The sequence below is a fragment of the Phoxinus phoxinus genome (genome assembly GCF_949152265.1).
Source record: "Phoxinus phoxinus genome assembly, chromosome: 10".
Classification (NCBI taxonomy): domain Eukaryota; kingdom Metazoa; phylum Chordata; class Actinopteri; order Cypriniformes; family Leuciscidae; genus Phoxinus; species Phoxinus phoxinus.
In genome coordinates, this window is record NC_136885.1 from 5278833 (window position 1) to 5305482 (window position 26650).

At 39.5% G+C, this 26650-nt stretch overlaps 3 protein-coding genes across 4 annotated transcripts in view; 1 reads left to right on the top strand and 2 right to left on the bottom strand.

The window, feature by feature from the left end:
* The window catches only part of tgfb2 (transforming growth factor, beta 2), a 44398-nt gene extending 35990 nt beyond the window's left edge, over positions 1 to 8408 (bottom strand). Inside the window, exons 1-2 of the mRNA XM_079625919.1 lie at positions 7831 to 8408; positions 7325 to 7702 (exon numbers count right to left, since the gene is read on the bottom strand). Coding sequence (XP_079482045.1) covers positions 7325 to 7670 — 346 coding nt within the window. The 5' untranslated portion in view covers positions 7671 to 7702; positions 7831 to 8408. The remainder of the gene's footprint in view (positions 1 to 7324; positions 7703 to 7830) is intronic.
* A 4241-nt stretch (positions 8409 to 12649) lies between these two features.
* Positions 12650 to 20108, bottom strand: rrp15 (ribosomal RNA processing 15 homolog). The gene is made up of 5 exons (XM_079624717.1): positions 19378 to 20108; positions 18456 to 18754; positions 16708 to 16805; positions 16423 to 16609; positions 12650 to 13072 (listed from the first exon to the last, which is right to left on the bottom strand). Exons 1-5 carry the CDS (start codon positions 19424 to 19426, stop codon positions 12923 to 12925), a joined length of 783 nt encoding a protein of 260 aa, XP_079480843.1. The 5' UTR covers positions 19427 to 20108; the 3' UTR covers positions 12650 to 12922.
* On the top strand, positions 20002 to 26051 carry LOC307005011 (uncharacterized protein). Of its 2 annotated transcripts, none has more exons than XM_079624715.1 (2): positions 20002 to 20204; positions 24001 to 26051. In XM_079624715.1, exons 1-2 carry the CDS (start codon positions 20186 to 20188, stop codon positions 25452 to 25454), a joined length of 1473 nt encoding a protein of 490 aa, XP_079480841.1. In that variant the 5' UTR covers positions 20002 to 20185; the 3' UTR covers positions 25455 to 26051. The 2 variants fall into 2 exon arrangements, with proteins under 2 accessions (XP_079480841.1, XP_079480842.1); XM_079624716.1 differs by having other exon boundaries at positions 20120 to 20292; positions 24001 to 26045.
* Positions 26052 to 26650: the final 599 nt, after the last annotated feature.

Genomic DNA, 26650 nt, shown 5'->3' on the forward strand with positions numbered 1-26650 from the left:
CGCCAAAGTTCATTAATACCTGACAATGGACACCTCGAAGGGCATTAACCTGCTTACACCATGTTCACTTGCCAAATAACACATTTTTAAAACATTAGTTTATATTTTAATTCGTTTTTACAATCGAAATCAACTTTGAAATCAACTTTGAAATCAACTTTGAAATCAACGCGGGCAATCAACTACATCACTTTTTAATGGACACTCTTCAGCCAATCAGAATCGAGTATTCACCCAGACCATGGTATAAAAAAGAATAGCTGAGTCCACACCGCAAGTATAACAAACTTCTAATGAGTTGACATGTCGTTGCATATTAATGTAGTTCCTTATAGTTAGTAGAATGTCTAAAGAACGTTTTGTTAGATGAGTGTCTAATTAAAATGTTTTTTCACGTTCCATGAATGAAGTATGTTTTTGTGCTGATGTTTTGAGAACATTATTAAATAGCAGATAACATTGAAATAATGTTCTGGTAACGTTACTGGACGAGCGTTACATTTGTTCATAATATTGCTAGAACTCTCTGAGAATATTCCCTGTTAGCTGGGTTAATGCGAAGATGTTGCTTTTGTTTGGCTAGTTATTAATTGCATGAAAGTTGGTTTAACAGTGTAATCACGAGTGTTGTTTTAGTTGTTTGGAGGAGATAACGCTAAGAAGTTTAACAGCCCCGTCTAGCTGTTTTTGCTCAATGACTCACTGTCGTTTTTTTTTTAACAGGTTAGGTGTGTTAGTGGCAAAAAAAAAACGTATGGTGCTGATATCCAGCGCAAACAGAGAGCATACTTCAGCAAGCACTCAAAGCACATATATACTAAGTCATATACTCTTGAACAGCATAAACCACACAAAGTCATAAAACGGCTGCAACATAAACCATTTCCTAGAGCCTGGTCCCGGTGCACAGAGACGGCCTTGTGTTCCTGTGTACAGTCACAAGGGAGCTCTGTCCTGGGCTCCAAGAGACCTGCGTTTAAAAACAGACCGGTGGGGCCACGGTATGTTAGCATTTATGCATGCATGGACATTTAATACCACAGTGAAAACATGCGGACCTGTTGAGCTGTATGGGACATTAGATTTAATGGACGTGCAGGACGGACGACATTTGAACGAGTCGGTTTGTTTCGTCAATAACGGGGCAGAAAAATCCATGTATCATGAGACTGCAGTAAATAACGGTGTTGTGTGTTTATGTGTGTTTGCTGTTGGAAACTTCACTTTGTGAATGATGTATGAGCAGCGTTATTGCTAATAATAAAGCAGTAAACTTGAAATTGATGCAATTTGGTGAATAAAAATACTGTTAAAAATAATGATTCCAATTAGAACCAAAACGTTTTTTAGAGCCTGGTTTCTGGAGAACTTCTTTACACCCCAAGAACTCCATCTATGCAAGAACATACATTACTGTTCATAGGTTTGAGGTCAATCTGATTTAGAAATAATGTTAATAATAATAATACTTTTATTCAGCAAGAATGCATTAAATTGATCAAAAGTTACAGAGTTTTACATTTCAAATAAAAGCTGTTCTTTTGAACTTTCTATTTATAAAAGAGTCCTAAAATTATATAAAGCAGCACAGCAGTTTTCAACATTGATATTAATCAGAAATGTTTCTATCAAATGAATCAATTACATTTTACTATATATATATTCACATAGAAAACTATTATTTTAAATTGCAATAATATTAAATAATATATACAATGTTTTGTATTTTTGATTAATAAATGCAGCCTTAGTGAGCAGAAGTGTTTTATTTAAAAAAAAAAATTAAAATATTTGAACCGTTAAATTTGTTTTAACCCTATACAGTATGTATCAAATTTAATAGAATAACCATTTTTGGTTCCCCAAATAACCTTTCAGGGAACAGTTCTTAAAATATTTTTTTGAAGAAGAAGATTTAGAAGAACCTTAAGTAGAATGGAAATGTTCCGTGGAGTTTAAAGGTTCTTCATTGATGCAAATAAATAACCTTTATATTTAAAAGTGAAGCAGTTTATTTTGGTGCTTTAAAGAACACTCATACCAGTATGTTGTTCTAAAGAAACCATAATACACCACAATAACTATTTAAAGGGGAACTTGGCATCAATTCTTCGCTGATTTTCACTTTTGTTGTCGCATGATTTCTCAGCGAGCTCCCCTACAGCTGTGGCGCGTATATGTTTCACAACACGGTCGTAAAAAACTCACTTGCGGCGCCCTCCACCCCCTTTCTACCGCTGCTCGTGTGCATTTGTTATTATCGGAGCCGGACAACTTTATCGTGGGGAGCTATGTCTACCGAGGTGGGTACTACAGTAACCTGTTTTGAGGGGGGTGCGTGTGTTTATGTTGAATTGCCGTAAAGCAGTTTGTGTTTCTCGCTCGTTCTCGCTTCTCACGAGACTTCCTATTTACAATTTAGTTCGTTAGTTCCCATGTTGCAAGGTTTGTTTTCCGCCTGGGAACGCTAGTGGGAGCGGGGAAAGTCACCATTTTCACTAGAACAGGTCATTTTACCATCCAAATGATTTCTAAACGGTTTTATTAAGTTGAAATAGTTGCCAAGTTCCCCCAGATGCCATATCATGCAATTTTACAAAGTCTTGATTTTGTTTTTGGGCTCTATAAGAACTGGTTTTTATGCTTGAATGTTCAAAAAACAAAATTTTCCCCATATTCTCCATTGTTGCAGCTCCTCTCTTCCCAGTCGGTCAGTAACACTCTGGGGTGCGTTTCCCGTACAACTATATAGCTCGCTGCTTAACTACCATAGTACGATGCATCGTTGGAGAAATCAACTAGCTAGTCACGAGTGTTTCCCGAAACCGACCGTATGTCGCAAAGTATCGTTCAACCATGTTGGTTTATGACGTCTCGCACGTGGTGGACTAATAACTTATTTTAATTAATCTGTTTGAGATCGAATTAACGCTAGATTTTGTCATATAAGTTACAGACATGGCATCTGAAGATTTTTCTCAGTTATTTTGCTTTATTACCAGACTCTATATTTGTCTCGTTCTTACATAGTAGAGCACGTTCGCACATGCGCAGTCTTAAAAAACGGTGCTTTAAATCTCTTGACAAACTAAAAGACGTAAATTACATTTGTATGTATTCTAAATAAAAAACACGGGTTGCTTATTTTGCTAAAGATAAGGATTTATTCAGTCTACATCTCATGTAAACTAGAAACTATGCTTCTAACCACAGCTCGAGAGCTGTCGTTCCAACCACACAAGTTTGCGATGCTGTTTGCGAACGTTCATTGAAACGATGGTTTCGGGAAACACCAAATCGTTGAACTATGCTGATAACGACGGAACTTGCGACCATAGTTGGCTAACGATGCTTTCGGGAAATGCACCCTTGTTTAGTTCCTGTCTCTATGAAGCCCCTCCTTCTGAAAAGCACAATGTGCTCTGATTGGTCGGCTGGAGCAGTGTGTTGTGATTGGTCGAGTGTGTTTGAGAAATGTCCCGCCCCTTACCATAACCTCCAGTTTCAACACACTACTAACTAACTCAACTAGGGCCCGCCCCTTTATTCTGCATATGAATTATGTATTTGAGGAATATTGTGATGTGTTCGTTCCCGGAAGAAACTCAAGACTACAATGGAGGCGTTTCAGGAGTTCAGAAACACTGACACTGATATTCAGAATAACTGCCTTTGGAGGGACTTTGTGCTTGGGAACTATGGAGACATTTTTCATACTCAAACAGCAACATTACAAGTAAGTTGAAAATGTTCAAATAAAAAGCATTACAGGTCCCCTTTAAACTCCGCAGAACCATCCGGGCAACTCTTGATCAGAAGAGAGTTCTTTGCTGAGCCCGAGCTTTATTTGTAAGAGCGCATGAGATTGGCTGGAGGTGGGGAGAGGGGAGAACCTCTCCAGTGACTCCAGCTCCACACCCCAGCAACAGTGGGTCTCGGGCTGGAATTTTCCATGGAGCATGTGGCATACGCACACTGCTCTCTCGAGTTTAAATAGTGCTGTGTGGGCTCTGCCAGCGCTCCGTCTCCGCGTGAGCCCCACTCTATATCTCTCTCTTTCTCTCTCGCGCATATTTGTGTGGCTTCCAGTGCCGTTGTGCCCTGCGAGCGCTTCCTGGCGCCCAACCAAATAAGGCAGATAGCCTGTGTGTGTTTATTAGCCAGCACGTTATTCTGACACAGGACACTTCATTCCAAGTCCAGGAAAAAGTTAACTACGTCCCGTATATTCTTCGTTCTTTTCTATTTGCTCTTTGTTTCTGTGCCGCACGTTGGCTCTGCTCCAGAATCCGCACTATCTTCATAGGCAGCTGCCTTCTAAGGATTCGGATCTGAAATGCAATCTCACAACTGACCATTTTGGAACGCTCTACATGAGCAGCGACTACAAATAGCTCTCCTCACAGGAAGTGCACTGGATGCTTGACTCACCATTGGTTTCTGTAAATTTGATGTTAGCGTGTTGCTAAGCTAACGCCAGTAAACTTTAAATAAAATACATACCACACAAATATTTGGTACAGTGTGTTCATTTTTAATTAGACTGAACCATACTTTTTAACTATATTTATAGGGTACAACGGGGCTAAATTCACACTGTGGTAAAAAGGCACAATTGATTTTATTCTCCTCTATAACCACTAGCACAAAACTCACCGCAGCACTTTTCTAAACATGGACATTCAACATGGCTGATTCTTGATGCAATCATTCTGCGCTAATTTGATTTAATATTTAAAATGGTTAACACTTTATTTTGATGGTCCCTTTTGAACATACTGTTGACTATAAGTAACTTTGCAACTGCATGTCAACTTATTCTAACCCTAACCCTGTCTACTAATACTCTACTGAGAGCTATAGTCAACATAATGTGTTAAAGGGACCATCAAAATAAAGTGAAACCTTAAAATGTTGTAAATTTATGTAGCAAATGAGAATTGACACTTGTTAATGATTTCCAGTTTTGTTCAAGTAATTAAATCAACATATTTTCAATAAAAGAAGATATGTAAAAGTTTGTTACACAATAATTAACATGATAATGAACAGCTGTCTGACTTTTCCAATTGTTATCATGATATGATTAGATTCAGAAGTTAATTATCACTTATTAGGTTGGGTGTCCAGCTTAGAGATAAACACCATCTTTGTAATGAAACTATCATATTAAAAATAATATTGTATAATAAAATATATGTTAGAATCTATCAGAATCTATCTATCTATATATATATATATATATATATATATATATATATATACATATATATATATATATATATATATATGTATATTATTTTATGCATTGTTAAAAAACAAGAGAATTTAAATTGAGAATTGGAAAGTGCATTTTCCTTAAGGTTGCCCCGTATCCTAATCAACATTTCTGTTTCGCTTCGCTTGAGCTCGTCGCAATGCATTCTGGGATTTCAATATCCAGTAGGGACACATATGATACTGCTTTAAACCTGTCACAGACAACTCGCATTACAAACCAGACGAGCCATTCTGCACTCGCATGCTCAAGTTCAAGGCAGACGTCCAAAACAGTGAATCTAATCACCATACAGGCAAAAGTTCACTTCAAGAATGAACAAAGTGGATTTGATGCATTTGGTGTATAAAAAAAAACAAAAACAGCTCAAACCATTAAATTCGATTACAAAAAGTGATGCATATTATACTTTATCCAACGGTATCCAACTTCAAATGCTAACTACGTAGGCAGCTCAGGTCTTGGAGCAGAGCCATTGTGATCTAACCCACAATCTCAAAGTGCAGATTGCCAAAGTTCAATTCTAAAATAATCAGCGGCGTTTCTCTGATTGTTGACACGGGATTATTTATATCCTGTAAACTGACTGGGGCTGGCACTGGGCCATCTCTATTCATATTTGGAGTATTTATACAGCCGGCAGAGCCAAGAATAACATTTAATCCAAAATGTACCTCGGGGCATAAAATATCTCCCCATTTATTTTGCTTTTTATGCTGTATACTCACATTTGATCCGGGAACTCAAAACGATTACATAATTAATGGTACAATAAGGACATTTTAAATTGATTTGCTTAAGTAGGACTGACTTTCAAGACACAGTGGGGTAGTATTTCGGTTCACTGAGAAGCATTATTCAAACGTGGTGTGTGTGTGTGTGTGTGTGTGTGTGTGTGTGTGTGTGTGTGTGTGTGTGTGTGTGTGTGTGTGTGTGTGTGTGTGTGACGGGGGGGAAGGAATGAGGATAACATTCTGGTAGCTAAAAGAGAACATGAAATATCCTTTCAAATGATCGCTCAGCCCAGCTAATTTGCGTGAATAATGCAAAGATGGTGCAGGAGGGTTGACGGTCCTCACTGCGGACAGCTGCACAAATATTGATCAGGGGAGACCACACTATAGCCTGTGATGTGGTGACTGTGGCTCAGTGGTTAAATCTGCGCTGCAACTGAAAGCCTGTGGATATCAACCCCTCCAAGGGGTGACGCATTGCCACTGTGTGCTTGAAAACGGAGCCTGGTTATTCCAGTGGGACTGAAACCTCTAATATGTGAACCAAATGACAAACTAGCCATTTAGATTGTAGTCAGGAATCTGGCAATAGTTAGCAAAGTAAAATAATCCCACTTTTTACATGAGGTTCACGTTAGGCAACAATAACGGAGCACTCCAGGCTATAACCATCAAGCAGCATTTCCTTCTTTTCAATTATTTTAAAATACAAATCTCATAAAGAAGAAAATAAACCAGATCTACAAGAGTTATCTATGGATTAGGGGAACGACATGCAGAGCATAAACCAGCACAATGATCATTTTTAGCACGGAAGGTTAAATAGTCATTTAGCTGGTTCTTTTATCGAAAGTGATTTAAACACTGCCGGGGACAGCCGAAACCACCAGCCACAAGTTTAGCAGATTATGGTAACTGAGTAAATGTCAATTTTCAATTTTGTAAGCTCTCACTCACACATAATATGCATTTTATCCAAAGTGAAATGATGCTAAAACTCAATAAAATACCACATATTATCCTGTGCATTCTTTGGTAGTTAAAAAGGTGCTTTGAGATGATCTGCATATTACAATCATTGATTGAATAAGACTGTTTACATGTATTCCTATTTGCATTCTTTCATTTGGGTTGAGGGAGGGTGGGGGTGGCAGGGAGCCCATCAAGTGTTTTTTTGCACTGGGGCCCATACGATCCTATTTACACTACTGGACGCACACTCCCAATGCATGACGAGGTTTGAACCTACAAGCTTTCAGTTACACGTTCCCCAACCCCAACCCCACCCCAGAAACAGGTTTGAAACACTCACTCTCGGCAGGGTAGAAGGGCTGCATGTCTATCTTGTGCACTTCTTTGGCGTAGTACTCCTCCTCGCTGCGCTGTCTCTCGCAGGTGGCCGCGCGCTCGTTGGCTTTCTCCTGAAGCAGGTCCCGTGTGCTGTTATAGATGGCGATGATGTCCCGGGACACCTCCTCGGGCTCGGGGTAGATCTCGGGAGGACTGCTCAGCTTGAGTTTACTGAGGATCTGACCGCGGATGGCCTCGATCCTCTTCTTTTTGAACTGGTCCATGTCCAGAGTGCTGCATGTGGATAAACTGACGGCCACTGTGGCTAAATCCAAGGTCAGAAGGAGACTCAAGACGTACAAGTTCATTTTGTGCTTTTGTTTTTGTACCAGAAGCGAGTCTGAAAATTATAATTAATGGATTAAGTCACGCAGAAGCCCAATCATTTCAATAAAATATATTTTGCCAACTTCAAACTTTGCGCACTATTATCAATGGCAAACGTTTCTCTCGCTCTTTTTATTGTACCTGCAAATCCATCCGAGGTGCCAACATGAAATGGTCTGTCAGATCCGTTATATTCTGGAGAGAAACTAAGATCTTCATTCCAAATCACTTCATAGTAAGTGCACAAAAGCACGGGGCACTAAAACAGTTATTGATTCGGCCATCAAAAGTTTCAGCTTCTCAGAGCTCTGTTGATGCAGTTGTTGATGACAGACGCGTCGCCTGCGGGCTTTTTGCGCGCACTTCCACCGCATCAGAGCGCCGCGAACTCTCTCCAAACCGCCGCGCAATCACGCCTTCCACTCGCCCGCACTCTATGAGAAGATGTGGAGGTCCAGGAAAAGCCTCTGCTCACTCCGCAAGTCGCATCGCCTCTCCTCTGACGCACAGGTTTGCGCGTTTGGCACCGGCAGATGCTGAAGAAACTAAAGCTGTACCCGTCTCACGCGTCCTAAAGTCGTGGAACAGAAAAGAGTACGGACTGATGGGGTAAATTACTGTAAGAGCAGGTAAAAGCGAGTTCCCTTTCAGTTTACGCACGCCTCCATTCCTTCTGGTGGAAAACAACAGTCCCTGTGCCAGCACACACATGCACATCTGAAGGCAGCCGGCTGGAGAGAGATTTATATAGGACTGACTTCACCACGTGGTTGTGGTCATCACGGTGAGACCGGGAGATTCGTCAGCGCGCGGGTTTACCGAGCACTTCAGTGTAAATATCTCAGCGTGTCGTTTCGCTTCAGCACTGCGGCCAGGTCCTAACGCCCACGGACTGGGTAGGCTACTTTAGCTCTGGCACAGCCAAACTGGGGGGCATGGCCTCCCTAATTTGGTCCTCCCCAATAGAAAGTCAAAGTAAACCATTGCATATAGCATGAAAAAGATTTCGAGAAGGCAAAGTGGCACAGGCTATTTCAGCTGCGTAAAAACGCTCATGTAACGCCATTAGTCCCAGGTGGAACAACAAGAAAACATACTGTAAATATTACTTTATTAAAGCGTTACATGTGATATAGGTAATTAAAACATTTAGTGTTTCGTTTAAGTCTTTCCGATGATTGACATTGGGGTTAAAGTGGAAATAATAGACAAAAAAAATGTTTTTAACTAACTGGGTCAATTGAAAGTTTGTGATTAAACTGATTTTTGTAAGATTTTAAAAATTGTGTAATGTATTTAATTGTTAATTCATTACATTGCAACATCAATTAGCATTGATCCAATTCATTAATTATGTACTGCAAGCTAAATATTTTTTTAAGTAGTTTAGATTATTATGCCTTCAGTTTGACAAGTCTTGTGTGTTCAAGATTCTGCTTCTCAGAAAGAGTGTTTTTTTTTTTTTTTTTTTTTTTTTTACAAACATCCACTTATCAGTTGTTTACGGTACAAAATCATGGTAAGGTTTTTTTTTTTTTTTTTTTTTTTACACACACCAAAATGATCATTCATATTTCACTGTCATGTAGGATATCCATCATCGGGGAAACAGCTTCAGACATAAAATATTGACTTTATTATTCTGCAGTGTGGTGCAGTTTATATTTATAGCCTTTATAAATTCAATGAAATGAGACAGAAGTCTTAGTATAAAACCACTGTTCTAATCTAAACCGTTATCTTGCTTCATTATGTATAATCCAAAAAAAAAAAATGTTGCGAATAATAGCTTATGTTATTACTACTGTTATGACACAGGCAACTGATAAGGAACGAGAAAGCAGGCCCAGCTGTTGCATCAGTGCATAAAAATCTAGCGGATAACCCATTTTGGGAGGTTGGATCACAGGGCCGAGGCCGATTCTCTGTGTGGAACAAGTAACGGCAGGCTCCCTCAAAGCACCTGCTTGATTTACTCTCCCATCCCTTGAGCTTATGCTTAAAAAAAAAAAATCATCATTTGCCAAAGCCTTTTGTACCCGGCCCACACTCCAGTAATCTATCAGGGATGACAGGCCTTCAGAACCCCACCGACTGCTGTAAACCAGATGTTATCACTAAATCAGTACCAACAAAGACAGATGTAAGACTGAGGGAGAAAAAGGTTAAGGATGTTAAGGAATAAGCCAAATCATATTGTAGAAAAATGGCTAAAAAAAAAAAAAAATCTGCACGGCCCACCTGATAGTTCTCACAATCACTTGTTTTGACTCAAGCGAGCTGATGAAATGAGGAAGAGGTTTTGTGATACGGGTATTTGGCGACTATGAAAAGATGAGTAAGGGAGCAACAGAGGAGCTTGACCCTTTCTAGGGCGCTCCGTCAACATGCCCTGGAGAGGGCGGGCATTCCTGAGGGGCATGTCACAGTGTTGTCGTGACAAATGGGCATTTTACGTTGGCCAAAATGAAGTGCTGTACCCTCTAGCGTACCCTGTCAGACACTGGGTAAATATATCTCAACTGGGTGTGTGCACATAGCTGGACTGAGAGAGAGATAAAGAAAAGAAAGTCTAGAATCAGCACAACTGTGTTCCGGCAAGGCTGCACCCTTAAAGGTCAAAGGTCGACTCCTGGCAATCCTCCAATCAGAGAAGCCAACAGTGCACTTCTGCTAAAAGGGCCTGTTATATTACAACCTACAATCCTAATGAGCTGAAGAGAATAGAATGCACCATATGGCCCATATCATGATGGAAAGTATGAATTCAGTCGGAGTTCAGATTGCATGTACAGAACCGGCTTCTCGTAGAGGTCAGAGAGTCAAACCAGCGGATGAGCACTGAACTACTTTGACAGCAGCGCCTCCCTGTGGTCAACTAAAGCATCACTAAAGCCAATGGTGTCCAACCTTACTTGTGAAGGGCCACTACCCAGCTCCAAACCTAACCAAACTCTTGAACCAGCTAATCAAGATCTTCAGGATTACTAGAAGCTTCTAGGCCGGTGTGTTGGGGAAAGTTGGAGATGAATGTGCAGAACCTAGCCCTCCATAAGCAGAATTAAACCCCCTGAATAAGGTCACAGTGGTCCAATAAGTATTTTGAGACTTTTTGAGATGTGTGATGAACTACATATTTCACACCTAAAGATTAAAAGTACCTACATCAGGATTATTCTGCTCCTGGAGGTCCACTGTCCTGCTTAGCTTAGCTCCAACCCTTACACAACTGAACCACAGTAATCAAGGTCTTCTGGACCTTTACTAGAAACTTCGGGTGCTTCTCAATTCTCACATTGATGCTTCCTCATTTCCTCCAGTTTGTGATCTGGAAACTTGAAGGACATCTCAATTCTCTAATTGACCGTTCGCAAACACCCGCCCCCCTTAGTTACTGTTGCTATGTCCGACAAGCTACTCCTCTCTTACGCCACACCATGTTCTCACGCAGTGAAAAATACATCGCAGAGCAGAGAGGACACTGACAACACGCTGACAGACAGGACAGACCAGTTTACTTTTCGGTTACTTTTGATATTAAACAAAGTCTCAACTTTCAAATTTGGTCATTTTTAAAAAAGAAATTTAAACAATAAATACCGTTTTGTGGCTCTTTAATGTGTCTGACAGATCGCTGTAGAGCATCAGTTAAAGCTGCTTGTGAACCGATCATCTCTTCCTTCTTGTTCATTTACAGCATCAAATAAACATGAATGGACATCAGGAGGAATGTTGTTTTAACCGCGGAAAGGCGTCAGTACACTTTGCAAGTTTAAATCCTCCCATGTTAATCTAGTAACTCGCCTGACTGCTTTGTCAGACAAAATGGCGAATGATGATTAGTCAGATCACCTGTCAATCAAGCTCCCTGCGAAGGGTCAATTGCACCGCGAGGTCAGGAATGAGGAAGCTTCCTGAGGAGTCATGAGTGAAGATGTACGGGTGTATTCCTTCCTTCGCACCCTAAGCGGGCTGGAGTTTAGACACGAGGAGCGAGGGAGGTTTAGAGGCGAGGGAATGAAACGAGGATGCACAAATAAGAAATGAGAAGCACCATACCAGTCAGGTGTGTTGAGTAAAGTTGGAGTTAAACTCTCCAATACGTTGTGCCTCCAAGTCCAGGATTGGACATCCGTTTAATGGTCTCTGAACTTAACTTTGCCCAACAACATGTTGCTTTTCAATTCTCAAATTGATGCCTCCTTGATTACTTACTCCTCCAGCATGTGACCAAGAAACCGTTCAAAATGACCAATCTTGAAGGACATTTCGATTCTCTAACTGCACTGCAAAGAGCGAGGAAGCTTCTAAATGAGTTATTAGTGAAGATACACAGATGTATCCAATGCAGAAGTCTTTGTCAAAAAAAAAAAAAACCTTACTCCCCTTCACATTGGTCACAATTTTAACTTTAAAATTTTTAACTATTTTACCTCTTCAGTTTAAATAAACAATACATCTCACATATTTCAAAAGGGCATCTTGCTTTATTATTATGAATTCCTTAAATAACCAAACTTTTACAGATCCCTTAAGCGCAGCTGACGACACTTTTGTGACGCTCGCATGATCAAGAATATTCCAATATACAAATAAGATTTCCTTTGATTCCTCACTTTCTTTTCCGGGAGGAAGCTAGGAAATGAGGACGCACAAATAAGAAATGAAAAGCACCCATGGTTTCTGTTGTTAAGGGCTCAAGGTGAACAACATGTTATGTGCAAGTGAATTCTTGCCTGATGAAAGCATGAAAAGTTCACTTTAGAACGCAGTATCTTAAACATTTTTACCAAAACAAGGCAAAAAGAAGATGACATTATAAACACTTAAAGTGAATTTTTTTCTTAAATTTGCAATATTTGGATTGGTCTAATATTTTGAAACTAACAGCCATGATTCTCCGTACTGCTCACTTTATCTGCAACATGATATACTGCACCAATATAAAAAACAACAGAAATCATGACAGAAATGATTTATTAGCAAAACAAACACTGATATAAATGCCTATATACAGAAACGGAGTGCTGAAGTTTGGCTAAACCTGCAGCACTCATCAATGCACTCAAAAAAAGACACAGCTTTACTAGGAGATCAGGGCAACATCACAGACGAGAGTGTCTGTCCCTACTCCAGTCTCATTACTCCACCCTCTGAGAACTCTGGGTAACGTCGAGTCTTCTCTCTCTCTGTGCACGGGGTCTGGAAATACACTTGTATGAATGCACATGGGTCAGTCCGATTCACTGCTGTAGTCTTCAGAAGGCTCATGCCTGTCCTCTTCATCACTCTCTTTATCCCAGTCCTTCATGGATGCGCCCATCATGAAATCATCCTTTAACACGCTCCAGGATGGATCCTCCACTTTCACCTCTGCAGGCCGCTACGATCAACAGAACAAGTTAGAAGAATCAAGTCTCAGAAAAAACACACATGAATGAATTCAAAAAGGCCAGAAATATAAACAGTGCCAGCAAGTGGACACAATGAGTGAAGTTAAAGTCCCACTGTGGTGAAAATCAAGCTTATAATGTTGTTTATATGTCTACGTGGTGTTTTTAATACGCTTTAAGTAGTGGTCGGCCGATATATCAGCCGATAGTTTGCATTTTTTTAATATTGGCATCGGTCCATAAGTTTTTCTGATTGGCCGATGTGTTGGAAGAGGGACTTTTATTTTGATGGGCGGCACCGAGAACACCAGTGCCTGAGAAGAGGACGGCAGCGCCTGATTACACTCACATTCTCCATCTTCATTAATTTACTACTGCTGTCAGTCATATCTAAATTATTTGTTAGACAGAACTGGTAAACAAAGAAAGTAAATGTTATGCGAAAAAGTAAAGCGTTTGCTTTTACATTAATTGTAACAGAAAAGGCAAACAATCAGGCTAAACTCATTTACCGTCAACATCCAGCAAATGTGCATCTACATCATTTAAACAAATCTCTGAACATCTAATAAACATTTAATTTCGCAAACCTTGCAGATTTAATCGAATGCAGCTGTGATATCTTGTGAAGTGTGCATTTGTAGCCTGCATAAACGTGTTACTGCGAGTGACGGTCGTGTGAAGTGAGTGAATGCGAACTGAAGATCAGCTTCACAGACGCGATCGAAAAACTTTAAATCCTTCATTTTAAAATATGCTGTGGTATATCCAGTAGGGATGTTAACCGATGACCGTTTGACCGATGGTTGACCGTATCAACGTTAACCGATCAAAGTTTTCGGCAGTCGGTTAAAAAAAAAAAAAAGTGATCTCTAAATTAGTCTATTATAGACAGTGGACTAAACGCTACTACAGTTAGAATCTCATTCCAATATCTTTTTGTGTGAAGTGAACAAATCCCTCTCACTCAATCTTTCATAACTCACCCGTTTGTACTTAATAAACCAATAAAAACATTCAGCGCGAGGTCACAGCGTTTGGGTGCGCGCGCTCACAAGGTTTGCAGAAAGTAAAGGCTACAGGCTAACACACTCGAGGTTAGAGCCAGGGCAGACGACAGGAGGAAGCGTGCAGAAAATAGTAGTGTGTGGGACCATTTCTCCAAACAGAATGACACAGATGTAAGTTGCAACTTGTGTGATACAGTGCTTAAATATGAAAATACATTACATCTACATTTCAGTGGTAACAGATAAGGCGATGATCATCATCTTTCTTTATTATTGTTAGCACTACCTTAAACTAAAGCGGCGTCTCTTCGGTTCGGAGCTGTCATTTTCTGAAATGAGCCGCGGCAATGTTTCAAATGAGCTTCTAACGCTAGACAAACGCCTTTATTTTCAACGCGATCACCTTGTACCCGAACCATTTCGAAGGAGCCATTTGTCCGCCGATTACATACAAGCTCCTCGGCGCCGCGTTTGCGGGACTCATGTTTCAAGCTGTTGGGGATAGTGCTGGGTATCGATTCAAATTTCAAGAATCGATTCGATTCCGATTCTCAAGATCTTGAATCGATTATCATTATTCGATTCGATTCGATCCGATCTGATCCGATCTTATATTTTTAAAATCAAAAGTTTTAACTGTTCATGAACAATCAAGTGTTTGTATTAAATAACATTCACAAACATACATTAATGTTGTAAAAATGTATTGTTCACTCAATGTATTGATGTTAGATAAGGCATTAATGTTAATGAATGGTATCTTAATGTAGTGTTACCAACTAAACAGGAGATAAAACGTGTTTTATTTGACTTAATTGACTGTCCTTTTATTTAATCCAAAACTGCGTTCATATTTAAAAGGCCTTTTAAACTAGATACAACGAACCGCACACGATACCACTTTAGGTATATCATATCGCGTTTTATGCACGTGCAAATTCAGTGAGAAGCACTTCAATGCATCTCAACAGGTCATGTGACAAAAACAAGCCTGTTACGGCCTTTCCGTAACAAAATGGAAAGCTCGGCCGAACAGCTGATCATAGCTGTACAGGGCGGCTTTTTATTTCTCATCTCAATGAATATATCTAGTAGTAAAGCTAAGGCAAGGGCTAGAAATCAATTAATTATTTGATGATACTTCCTCGTCATCATGGAGAGCGCAGTTTGCACGAGTTTGCACCGCTTTCTCCTCTCAACAAGCGCGTGCTTTCCCTTTGCGTCTGCCGTTGCTATGCAACCATGAACAGAGGCGCGCCTGGAAAACGAATTTGCACGCGCAAAAAACGCGCTGTGTGAACGATTCATTCCTCCTTTCTTGTCAACAAGTGGATTCAGAAAAAACGCATTAGCAGCGCCGCCGGTCGCCGTGTCTCAGTGTGTTTATGGGGAAAATGTAGGCCTGTTATTAAATCGATCCTCTGAGTTACGGATCGATCTTTAGAAATTAATATGAAAATCGATTTAGAATTGGTGAATCGATTTTTTCAACACAGCACTAGTTGGGGATTTTAAAAGTGACGTGGTGGAAGGGTGGCGCCGTGTGTGTGTTTGTGTGTGTGTGTGTGTGTGAGAGCGAGCGGGAGGCAGAGCGGCGGAGAGATGCGACAGTTGTGAAATTGCAGGCGCGGCTCGAAATGGCTGTTATTTCAAATAGCGTAGCATATTTTAAACTAATCGGTTAACCGGTTTCAACCGGCTAATGAGGCTCGGTGGTCGGTCAAGAATTTTTTTTAGTTTTCGCCATCCCTAATATCCAGTTGCCCACTGGGTCATATTCATATCGGTTTCACTGTGTGCTGTATGTAAAATTAGCGTTACCTTGTCTTTATTTGAAAAAATATGATAACTGAATGACCTATTACAGCGTTTACTTATTTTTATTCACATATTTTTAAACAATTACTTTATTTGTGAAAAATACTGTAATAGGGTTGCAGATTCAAGAAGTTGCCATCTAAAGTATGAGCATGTTTATTTTAAAGATTTGTTTATCTAATTTATTAAATATTGATTAAAATAAATAAATAAATATATATATCATTCATTCTAGATTAAATTCATCTTGAATTTACTTTTTATTTCAGTTTTTGTATTTTTAGTACTTCAAATCATTCTTATTTCAGTTAAATGTCAAGACATAATATCAATTTTTTTTATCTAATATTTATATTTTAATTAAATTGATTTTGTTTTAGTTTAATAACAACACTGGTAAATAGAGTACATTTTGACTTCATGTTGACTTGAAGCAAAGAAAATGTGCCATGTAAAAGGGAAGAGGAAAGAGAGAGAGAGCAAGTGTATTGGGGAAAGTAAAGTAATCTCACCACTTTCTCCTTCTTCATGGTCGATGCGTGAGCCACATCTGCTCCTCGAAGTACATCAATGAAGTCCTTCTTCGACACGGTGGACAGAACTTTGGATTTCTTCCTCTCTGAACCCCCAGCTTCCTTCATCTTCTCATCCACATTCTTCTGATGTTTCTTCAGCGCGTTGAACAACTGCACCACACCTCTAAAGGCATCACACAAAGAAACAATGAACTACATTAAACTGACATTGCTCGGCTAATCACAATAGCGTCGGTAAAGGGGAACTGAATGAGGTTTCACCTGGTAGCAACTCTTTGCAGGTTCCTCTCATGCTCTCGGTCTCGAACCACATCAGGCTTCTCTCGGCACATATTCTCCCATGTTCGTTTCTTATCAATCTGTACATTATACATGTAGAAAAAACATGTTCTGATGTGATGTGCCTTAACACCTCTCCGATGCAATGCAATAAACGGGTGTTTTTCCAGCCCTTTTAAATCGAACTTCAAATGTTTAGAAGTGCATACTGAGTATACAACTATGCAGCCATTATTCACAATTGAACATGTAGAAAAAGCAACATCTACATTTGCTTCAAGATAAATGAATGAAATTTATTTTCATTTACATGCCGATTCTTAAAAGTGACAGTGGCTAAAGTACCATAGTGAGTAACAGTTGTGTACACGTAGTTTACACTTATTTCACTTGACTGTGTTAAAGCGATAGTTCACCCAAATTTTTTTAATTTTGTCATTACCAGAGCCAGACAGTAACAGAGTACATTTACTTGAGTACAGTACTTAAGTACAATTTTGAGGGATCTGTACTTTACTCGAGTATCATTTTTGGGGAGTACTCATGACTTTACTCAAGTACATTTGAGAGGCAAATATTGTACTCTTTACTCCACAACATTTCTAGTCATAACCGTGAGTAATGACTGAGTACCCGTTACTACTTCTAAAAAAAAAAAAAAGGGAAAAATCTCAGAAACCCTCAATTTGTTGTTTCCCTCTCAAACATGACTGGATTGTGCAGGCGCCACTGATTGGGACAGCCTATCAGCAATTACCTTTCAGAGGTGTGGTTCAGAGGTGTGTCAGAACATTGCTATATTGCCTATTTTGCTGGTTTAGGTTTATTGATTTGATTGATGAAAAAACAGAGAAACTCACATGTACACACAATTGTAAGCTGAATTTTCTTTTCTGATATTACACATTAATGTAAGCTGAGCATTTGCTTTGATGTTCTTGAGTATGCGGTGTGTTTAACACAGTCAGGTTCAAATGTGGGTGCAAAAAAATCCATTAAAACTCTAGCAGAGGTTTGACATTTGCGAAATGTTAAATAAAGCAACATGGTAACTCCATGCAGGACGTTTCTGTACATATGTAAGCACTGTGGCAGTAGTAATGCAATATTTATAAAATGTACTCTTGTACTCTTGATACTCAAGTACTTTTAAACACAAGTACTTCAGTAATTTTACTTAAGTAGACATCTGACTGTAGTACTTTTACTTGTACTCGAGTAAAATTTAGCAAGGGGTATCTGTATTTTTACTCAAGTAATGAAGCTGTGTACTCTGTCCGCCTCTGGTCATTACTCACCCTCAAGTTGTTCCAACCCTGTATGAATGTGTGTCTTCTGTTGAACAAAAGATATTTTGAAGAATGTTAGTAATCAAAGAGTTGACGGTAGCCATTGATTTCCATAGTAGAAACAAAATACTATGGGAGTCAAAGTGTGTCGACAACTGTATGATTACCAACATTCTTCAAAATATCTTATTTTTTTGTTCAGCAGAAGATGGAAACTCATACATGCATGGAACAAAATGAGGGTGAGTACATGAAAACAATTTTCATTTGGCTGAATGTATTTCTTGAAAAAAACAAAAAAAAGCAGATAAAAATGATTTGCAATGTCACGGTTCATTCCAGCCCTTGATAGCTTAATATTAAATAACATTTGACCCCTGTCTAGATTTGAAAAAAAAAGCTGTTTTTATATATAAAAATTATACCCAATGTTAAGTTCACCTGTTTCTTTTTTTCAAGACGCTCTTTCTTCTCCTTCTCCTTGATCTTGTCCATCTCCTTGTTCTTCAGGAGGATGCTGGGTTTGCTGTCTGGCGTTTTTTTCCCCAGGATTTTGGCCATGGCCTCGGCCCACCCAGCGTTGGGATTTTCCTCAGCATCATTCTGTTCTTCTTCGCTCTTTCCATCCTGATCACCGCTGTCTTCTACATCACTTTCCCCATCGGATCCCTCCTGGTCACTTCTTGGTCCACTCTCTCCATCATTACTAATGCTGTCATCAGAAACTCCATACTCTTCCTCTGAACATCCAGATCACAGAAAAAGAAAGAAAACAAACAAACAAACAATGCAACATCAATTTCATACATAGTTATGGCTTTACAGTTTATGTTCAAGTAGTTTCTGTTTAATTAAAAAATGTACCAAGTGTTAGACACAAGCAGTGACATGTTAATCACAAATGACTGAATCTTCAGAATCTCTTGATCTTGGCTTAAATGCTTGATATTTGTTATATAATTCAAATATATGAATTGCATGTAAACAGCATCTCAGGATGAACCCTATGAAGCTAGCTGAGAGAATTTGCAGTCACATGTTGTATGTACGTAAAGTTAATGACCCTAAACTGTGTAACTTTTTCTAACCAGTTAAAATTGAATCCATTGAGATAAAAAAAAAAACTTATTTAGCAAAGACAACTCCAACAAGTCACTAAATATTGCAAAGAGGATGATTGTATATTCTAAATACTGTACAGTCTACTGTAAACGAGTTTGAATCACTCCTTGGGTGGAAGGAAGTTAAACACAGTTTGAGTCAAGAACAGTCATTTGACTAACGATTAATAATACGTAACCGAGAAAAAGGACATGCTATGTGTGCGACATTATAATTTGACTGTAAAAGTAATATTTCTCACCATTTCCATCTTCAACAACGACATGTGGCTTCTTCACGAGCATCGCCATCTTTACTGATATTTACGAGTACTCTCTAAACAGTCCGTGTGAAACAAGAGGCGCTCAGGAAAGGTTCCGCCTCTACTTAGTTTCGACGTTTTCGTGTAACGTTATCCCTGTCACGATCATTGCAAACCATGACAGAACATCACAAACCAAACCCCCAATAAAACAAAAACAAAGGCGACGTTGCAAAGAAAAACTCCTTAGGATAGTTAGATAAAATTAGGACTCCTGAGAGGAACCAGGAATCAAGGATGCCCATATTAATTACTGTACAAATTGTATATTTTTACCAGCTTACACTACTCCTAAAACTACCTTTTTACATTTTCAAAAAACATCAAAGTATGATATAAGCTGTTTTCCTCATGGGGACCAAACTAATTTCCCCACAAGGACAAGGATTTATGTTTTATGGGAACTTTCCATAGACACAATGGTGTCTCCCCTTACTGTATTCTCCCCTTACTCTACCCATTAAAAAAGATTTCTGCATTTTTACATATTTAAAATAATGATAATAATATAGCGTTTTTTTTCTTCATGCGGACAAAAAAAAAAGTCACCACAAGGTCAAAAATGACTGGAATTACCACACACACACACACACACACACACACACACACACACACACAGAGAGAGAGAGAGAGCTGTCAGCAAATTAAGGAGCTGCTGTCTCAGCTGCACTGAAGGAAAGGAGAGAGCCGGGCCGAGTGATATCCACACACTCAAGCGGAAGGACTTTACCTGTTTGCCCGAATCACCATGGTGCCATCACAGCAGAGTAAGACAAAACCCGATTAACATTTAACAATGGTGGAAAATAGTTATAAAACTGGGAGGTCAGAGCTGTTATTGAAGACTTTGCTAAGGTATGGCAGTTTGGATAGATTACATATTAAAATATCTGCAGTGTTGTTTTTCCTTACCATTGTTCAATTATGAAATAGATAGTTATAGTTAACATGGAATACTTTTTAGAAAGCTGAAATGTCCTCTGGTGTGATATGCTAAACTCCATCTAAAACTAGTTTTGTGTATTTGTTAATTCATTTGCATGTATTTGATATAAAATTGCATATTAATTGAGAATACATATCTAAGTATTGAAAAAAATCATTAAATAAAAAAGTCACATACCCTTCTACATGTAGAAAATATAAGATGACCATTAAAAAAAAACTAGGTGCAAAAGTTTGAAAAATATTTTGTGCAATTCTGATTTACAAACATTTAATCTAAACTGACAATCACTGAAAATTACTTGACAATATTCTGTATAGTGAATGTCACATAATTAAAGTTTGAATAAAGTGTATAGAGTGCAGTGGGCAGCAGTGGGCAGCAAATAAAAAGGTATAGAAGGAGATATTGTTACTTCAATGTTAAGGAAAACCGTTTTGTTGACTGAAGTTAAAACCTATTGTCACATTCATATTTAACTACAACCTGCATGTTGACACAATACACACACCAACATGTTGTATGGCACCTGGTTAAACTGGCTCGACAGGTTTCATTCAACCCATTATCCTCTGGATAATATATATATAAAAAATTAACTTTTGAACTGAGTTGAAGTGTGAAGTTTTTACTAACATTACATTTAGCTGATAAAATTAAATTTAATGTCACCATGTCACCATGAAATGATAATTCACCCTTTTTATTTTCTAGATGCATGCATGCTATTGACTTTTTTTGTGTAAAGTATTCATCTGTAGGTAAATGGGTTAAATTTTACAATTTTTGACCTCATAATTCTTAATCTAAATGTCATAACTGGATCTTCCAGTGAAATATCAGACTTCTCTCTGGTGATGTATGCAGGACTTCTCCAATCATTTAGTCTGTTTAAACCCCGCCCCTTTCTTACAATCAACCGCAAGCTTGCAATCAGATCTGCCTCCAGCCAATCAACAACCGATGGATTTAACCAAGCAACGCTTGCATTTTCTTTTGTACAATAAGTTCAATCAATCACAAACTCGGATGTACGTCACAGTATGGTATGGAAGAAAATATCTGCCGCTACTTCAGTTTCATTGTGACTTTAAAGCAACACTAAATAATTTTTTTTACCTTAAAATAATGTTTCCAAAACCGTATCAGTGGTTCATCAAGTCGTAACAGGGTGAAAGGCACTTCTGGATTCTCTTTGCAGCCCTAAATCTGCTATAACCACACTAAGTAAGATTGCCAGACCGGATTGCAATTCCGCTTCCAACCTGTAGGGCGACCGCAGAGGAAAAGTTATTTAGTGTTGCTTTAAAGCTGTAGTCCGTAACTTGTGGCACTCTAGCGGTTAATAAACAGAACTGAATGTGTCTTACAGAAGAATATTTAGCTCCTTCTCTCTATTGGGGCCCTATCTTGCACCCAGCGCAATTGACTTTGTACACCGACGCATGTATCATTCCTATTTTGGACCCGAAGCAAAGCAGACTTTTCCCTCCACAGACGCACGTCGGTAAATTAGGGAGTGAACTTGCGCTCGCGGGGCCGGTTCAGCGGAAAGAGGAGGCGTGTTCCGGCGCAAACGTTCCCTGGTGATATTCTGCAGTTTCAGAAAACAATTCCATCACTGACCAGGAAAAACCCAGTCTAAAGACAGTGGCGTGTTGCGTGTTAGTCATATGCTATTTTAAGGGCGCATGCTTGGCCATTATGTAGCTGTGAACAACACGCATACACTTTGATTCTCTAATCTACACAGACGCAGCAATTCCCATTTTTGCAAATCATACATTATTACAAGGAAACATATTAGCACACGAGGGAAATCATTGTTGTGTCCATGAAGTGGTGTCCAAGGCATAAATCTAGCTTACACATTTACCCAAATTATTATACGCCTGTTTAACCGAAGCTTATTTGGGTGGTTTCTCCCATCATCCCCATACAATGTCGCTTCTCTGTCTTTTACGGCCTGACGAGAACGTCGGTCTCCTCGGCTGTGAACCGCTCCTGGTGCGCGCCTGGCAAACCTGCCATTATAATAGCGATCCGCCGTGGAACAAGCGCGCCGGCTCTTAAAGGGAATGTGAGGACGCTCTGATTGGTTTATTTCACTATGTGCCCAAACCACAAATAATGAAGCTACTTCAGACCAACCCATTTTAGATTTGCGTCGGGCGCAAGAGGCATTTATCCCGCCGGTATAATATCAACAGCGCTCAGGAACCGCCCACAAAGTTACTTGCGTTTCGCGTTTGATACTTGCGTTTCAGATCGTTAAAATAGGGCCCATAATGTCTATTACGAGTCATGCAGGTACTGGGTTTCTTCTCCGCGGTACGACCCAAACCAGTCTGAAATAGTCAGAATATAAATACTTATTATTAGCCTGGGTGCCAGCCCGAACCCTGCCCACAAAATGTTTTGGTTGGGAAGTCCGGTCTGGACTCGGTCCGTTGAGGAGTAATTATGCTCAGCTCCCAGAAGGCCGAGCCAATCAAATTGCCAGGGCGGGCTTTAATCGGTGAAGGACAGATGATCGGCGGTTACGTAATCACCACGTCATCAACGAGCGGTTGGGTTGAATTGGTTTTCAACAAAGATGAAGATGACTGCAGCTGGAGGATTGAGATAGATTCCGCTATCGCGTCTGTTATAAAAGAAATCGACAGCGCATTCATTTTAAAAGACGAACAGAGAACCGCAATCATTTGTCGATCGGAAAGATGTGTTTGCCGTCCTTCCTACGGGATTCGGCAAAAGTTTAATTTATCAGCTGGCTCCGGTGGTCGCTAAGAAGACGGGGCGCAATGAAAACCAATGGAAGGGATGCGCTCACGATCTCTGTTCTCTGAAGCCTCAGATTCTTCAGCCTGGTCTCTTTCGTCGTCTTTCCATTTTTTTAAATCAGTCAAGTCGCGTTGCAACCGTGTTATAAAGTTTAGACAGGGCCGACAAATGCGAGAAGATTTATTTGCTTTATTGTCGAGATGTAATTCTAAACGGAGAACTTGTTCGTATATACATACATCTTTTGTATTTCTCTCAAAAATGCTATTCGTGCTTGTAAGTACTTCGCAAACTCTTAAATTCTTTTTACAACAACGGCAAAGATCGTTTACACTCAGTAATTTACTAATTCTTCCAGCGTGCGTGCAGTTGAGCTCTGTTGACAACTACGTCACTTACTGCATTGCTCTGATTGGTTGTAGGTCTATCCAATTGAGTGCAGAGTTTTTTCCCCCCTGGTTCGGTTAAGACACGCCTCATAATCAAAGCCCTATGGAGCAGTATCAAACTCACATTCTGCCTAGAATATTATAACTTATTATAGGTGTACGTAGTGATTCAGGATAGGACAAAACAATGGATTCATGATGTACTCACTTATTATATAAGTTTTGTAAATTCTGAAAACAAAAAAAATGTAATGGAACCAAGTTTAAAAGAAAAGGGACAAAAAGCAGAGAAATGTGCTCTGTGGTCACTCAAAAAATGCTGTGATTATGTCATTCAGTGACACATGAATTACACCCTTTAGCTTTTTGGTAAAAAAGTTAATGTTTTCTGTTATTGACTTGATGTTAATAACTTGTAACAGCTGGTTCTCAACTTTTTTCCAGAGACTAAGAGCCCAATAATGGAGTATACCATTAGCTTTGTGCTTGGATCAGTGGCTGGAAGTACGCTGGGAGCCATGGAGGTGCCAGTGAATCAGATTATGACCGGGATCATCTCGGGAACGCATCTGAAGCCCGTCGTATCTGGCATTAAGAGTGTTGGGGCTCTGGGACTGGGCTCGCTTCTAGGAACGACTGCGCTCATCACGTCAATGACAGCGGTGGTAACGGGGGTCATCGGAGCCGCTTCTGTGGCCTTGTTTCTTGTAAGAGTGAGGAAGAGTGAGGGGTGGCCGTCAGCAGGACTGGCTGCGGCCATCGCCACAACCTCAAGCGGTGCAGCGCTAGGGGCCGTCACTGAAAAACTGAGCATGAGCTACGGGATGGTCAGCCTGCTTTGGGCGTTGGGTATTTTCACAGTCTTAAAACTATTTATGTACATCTTTGTGAAGTGTACATGCACTGAATGGGAATTCTGTGGAATTGTTACTGAACTTAACAAGAAAGAACAAGCGAAACTATTTGCTACGGAAGTAGATCTACAGCGGGTAGCAATGGAAATGGAGCAGCGGATCAATGCCTGCAAGATGGAGAAACCGAAAGAGGAAGATCTAGAGGTTTGGAAGGTCAAGCAAAGAGAAAGAGAAGAAATTAAGAGACAGCAAAGGAAGGGCGTTGAACTAGAAATGCACCAGAGGACTTCTCGACAACGGCTGCTCAAAGCGGTGGACAAATACATGGAGTTTCTCGCATTATCTGGCATTCCGATGACCGTGACTGCGTTTGTGACCACTGGCTTTGGCATCTTTGGGTTTGGAGATTACAGATTTGTTTTTGTTATCCTGTTAGTGTTAGTGTTGAGCATGTCGTTTTGGCTCATGAGGCCACGGCGTTTGAGCTTTTGGATGTTTACGGGATGCATGGCAATGTTTGCCACATTTGCCATTGCTGTGCTGACCGTTCATGCCGGACAGGAGGTGGCAGGCATGTCTGTAAAAATGCGAAGGGCAGGACAAAACATAACCAAGGAGAACGTTAGCATCTGGATGACACACACATCCTCCGTACAGGCCATTTCTGCAGGATTCTTCGTGTCAGAAGTGTGTCAGCTTGGTTTAGGGGCAACAGTCGGTGGGCCGATGGCACGAGAGGCTGGAGGAAAGGTGATCGTGTGGGCGTCTGTAATTGCAGTGGCTGTTCTGATGACGGTTGAAGCGTTGGCGCTGATGCTGGGAGTTGGTGGTACGGCGGGGGCTTTGTGCGGGGCGGCTGGAGCGGCTGGTGTGTCCATGGGAGGAGCTGCAGCTTTAGCTGTGAAATCATCCTCATGGGGAGGAACAATAGCAACCACTGCTGGGATGATCTTTGGCCTTTTGGTGTTTGGAAAGTGGGACATTGTTAAAATAGGGCTTCAGGTATGTGTGGCATACATTTTTGCCATGACTAATCTTTATTGAAATGCCATGATGTTCATTTTTACTAATGGAATGGCAAGAATCAGCCTCTATGGACTATATAACAGTGGATGTAGTGCTTCATATGATCATTTATACTTTTTTTTCACGTTGTGTTACAAATATATGTTTGCTGTGTGACTGAGATCATGATTTTTATAAAGAAAATGTAATAACTTTGATATTGTTAGTAATATTTCATGATGAACATTCACTGTAGCAACGTTTACTTGATTATCCATATATCATGTTCAGAAAAATCATGTTAAAATGTGTGTGTTTTAAAACTACAGTGTTCGTCATAAAAGGTAATATCATCTAACTAAGACATAATATTGGCAGATATAGAGTGACAACTGATATTCATATGCATTTTATGTAGTCGCTATACTGTTATAAGGATCTCATTGATTTACATTACAAGCATCAGAATTTCATCTTACGTTTTGGTCATATAAATACCAGCAACTGCACCAAATTGCTAATTTTTGGCTTCTTGAATAAAACTGAGCTTTTTGAGCTCCATAATCTCTTTATATTATATGTGCCATAAATTATTTTTTTTAAATATATTTTGTCTGAAAGCCCAATAAACTATTCAAACATATTATTATACTATTTTAATTATTCCATATGTCAGGCTTTACTGGGTTTAAAAACAAGACCAATTTCCCTGATAGGCAAACATGTTTTACTGTAGATATTAAGACTTTTCAGAGAATATATCGAACAGTACTGTAATTTCACCTGTTTAAAAAACCCATAAAGAAATAAAGGTAACAACCACACTTAAAATGAACTAAATTAAAATCAAACAATTGAACAATAATGTAGTATGTAAAGTAGTTTTTAACTGGTTTTAATGATTTAGCCCAGTTCATGAAAGGCACATGAGAACTTACCACATGAGTGCCTTGGAGTATTTCTTCTATATAATAATGTAGTATGGTGACAAGTGTAAAATATTAAAATGCCAGAATCTAGTTTCCCATTGCAGTGATAAAGTCTCCGAATGCAGTCATGTTTTTTTACAAAAAAAAAACAAAACAAGTGAAAAACATGCACCGCGGGAACAACCTGAGCCCCTTTTTAAAAGGATTTTTCACATTTCTTCATACTCTTCTTTTGATGTCAAGTCAAGTCACCTTCATTTATAGCGCTTTTAACAATATATCACATAAACAGTGACTTTAATTTTG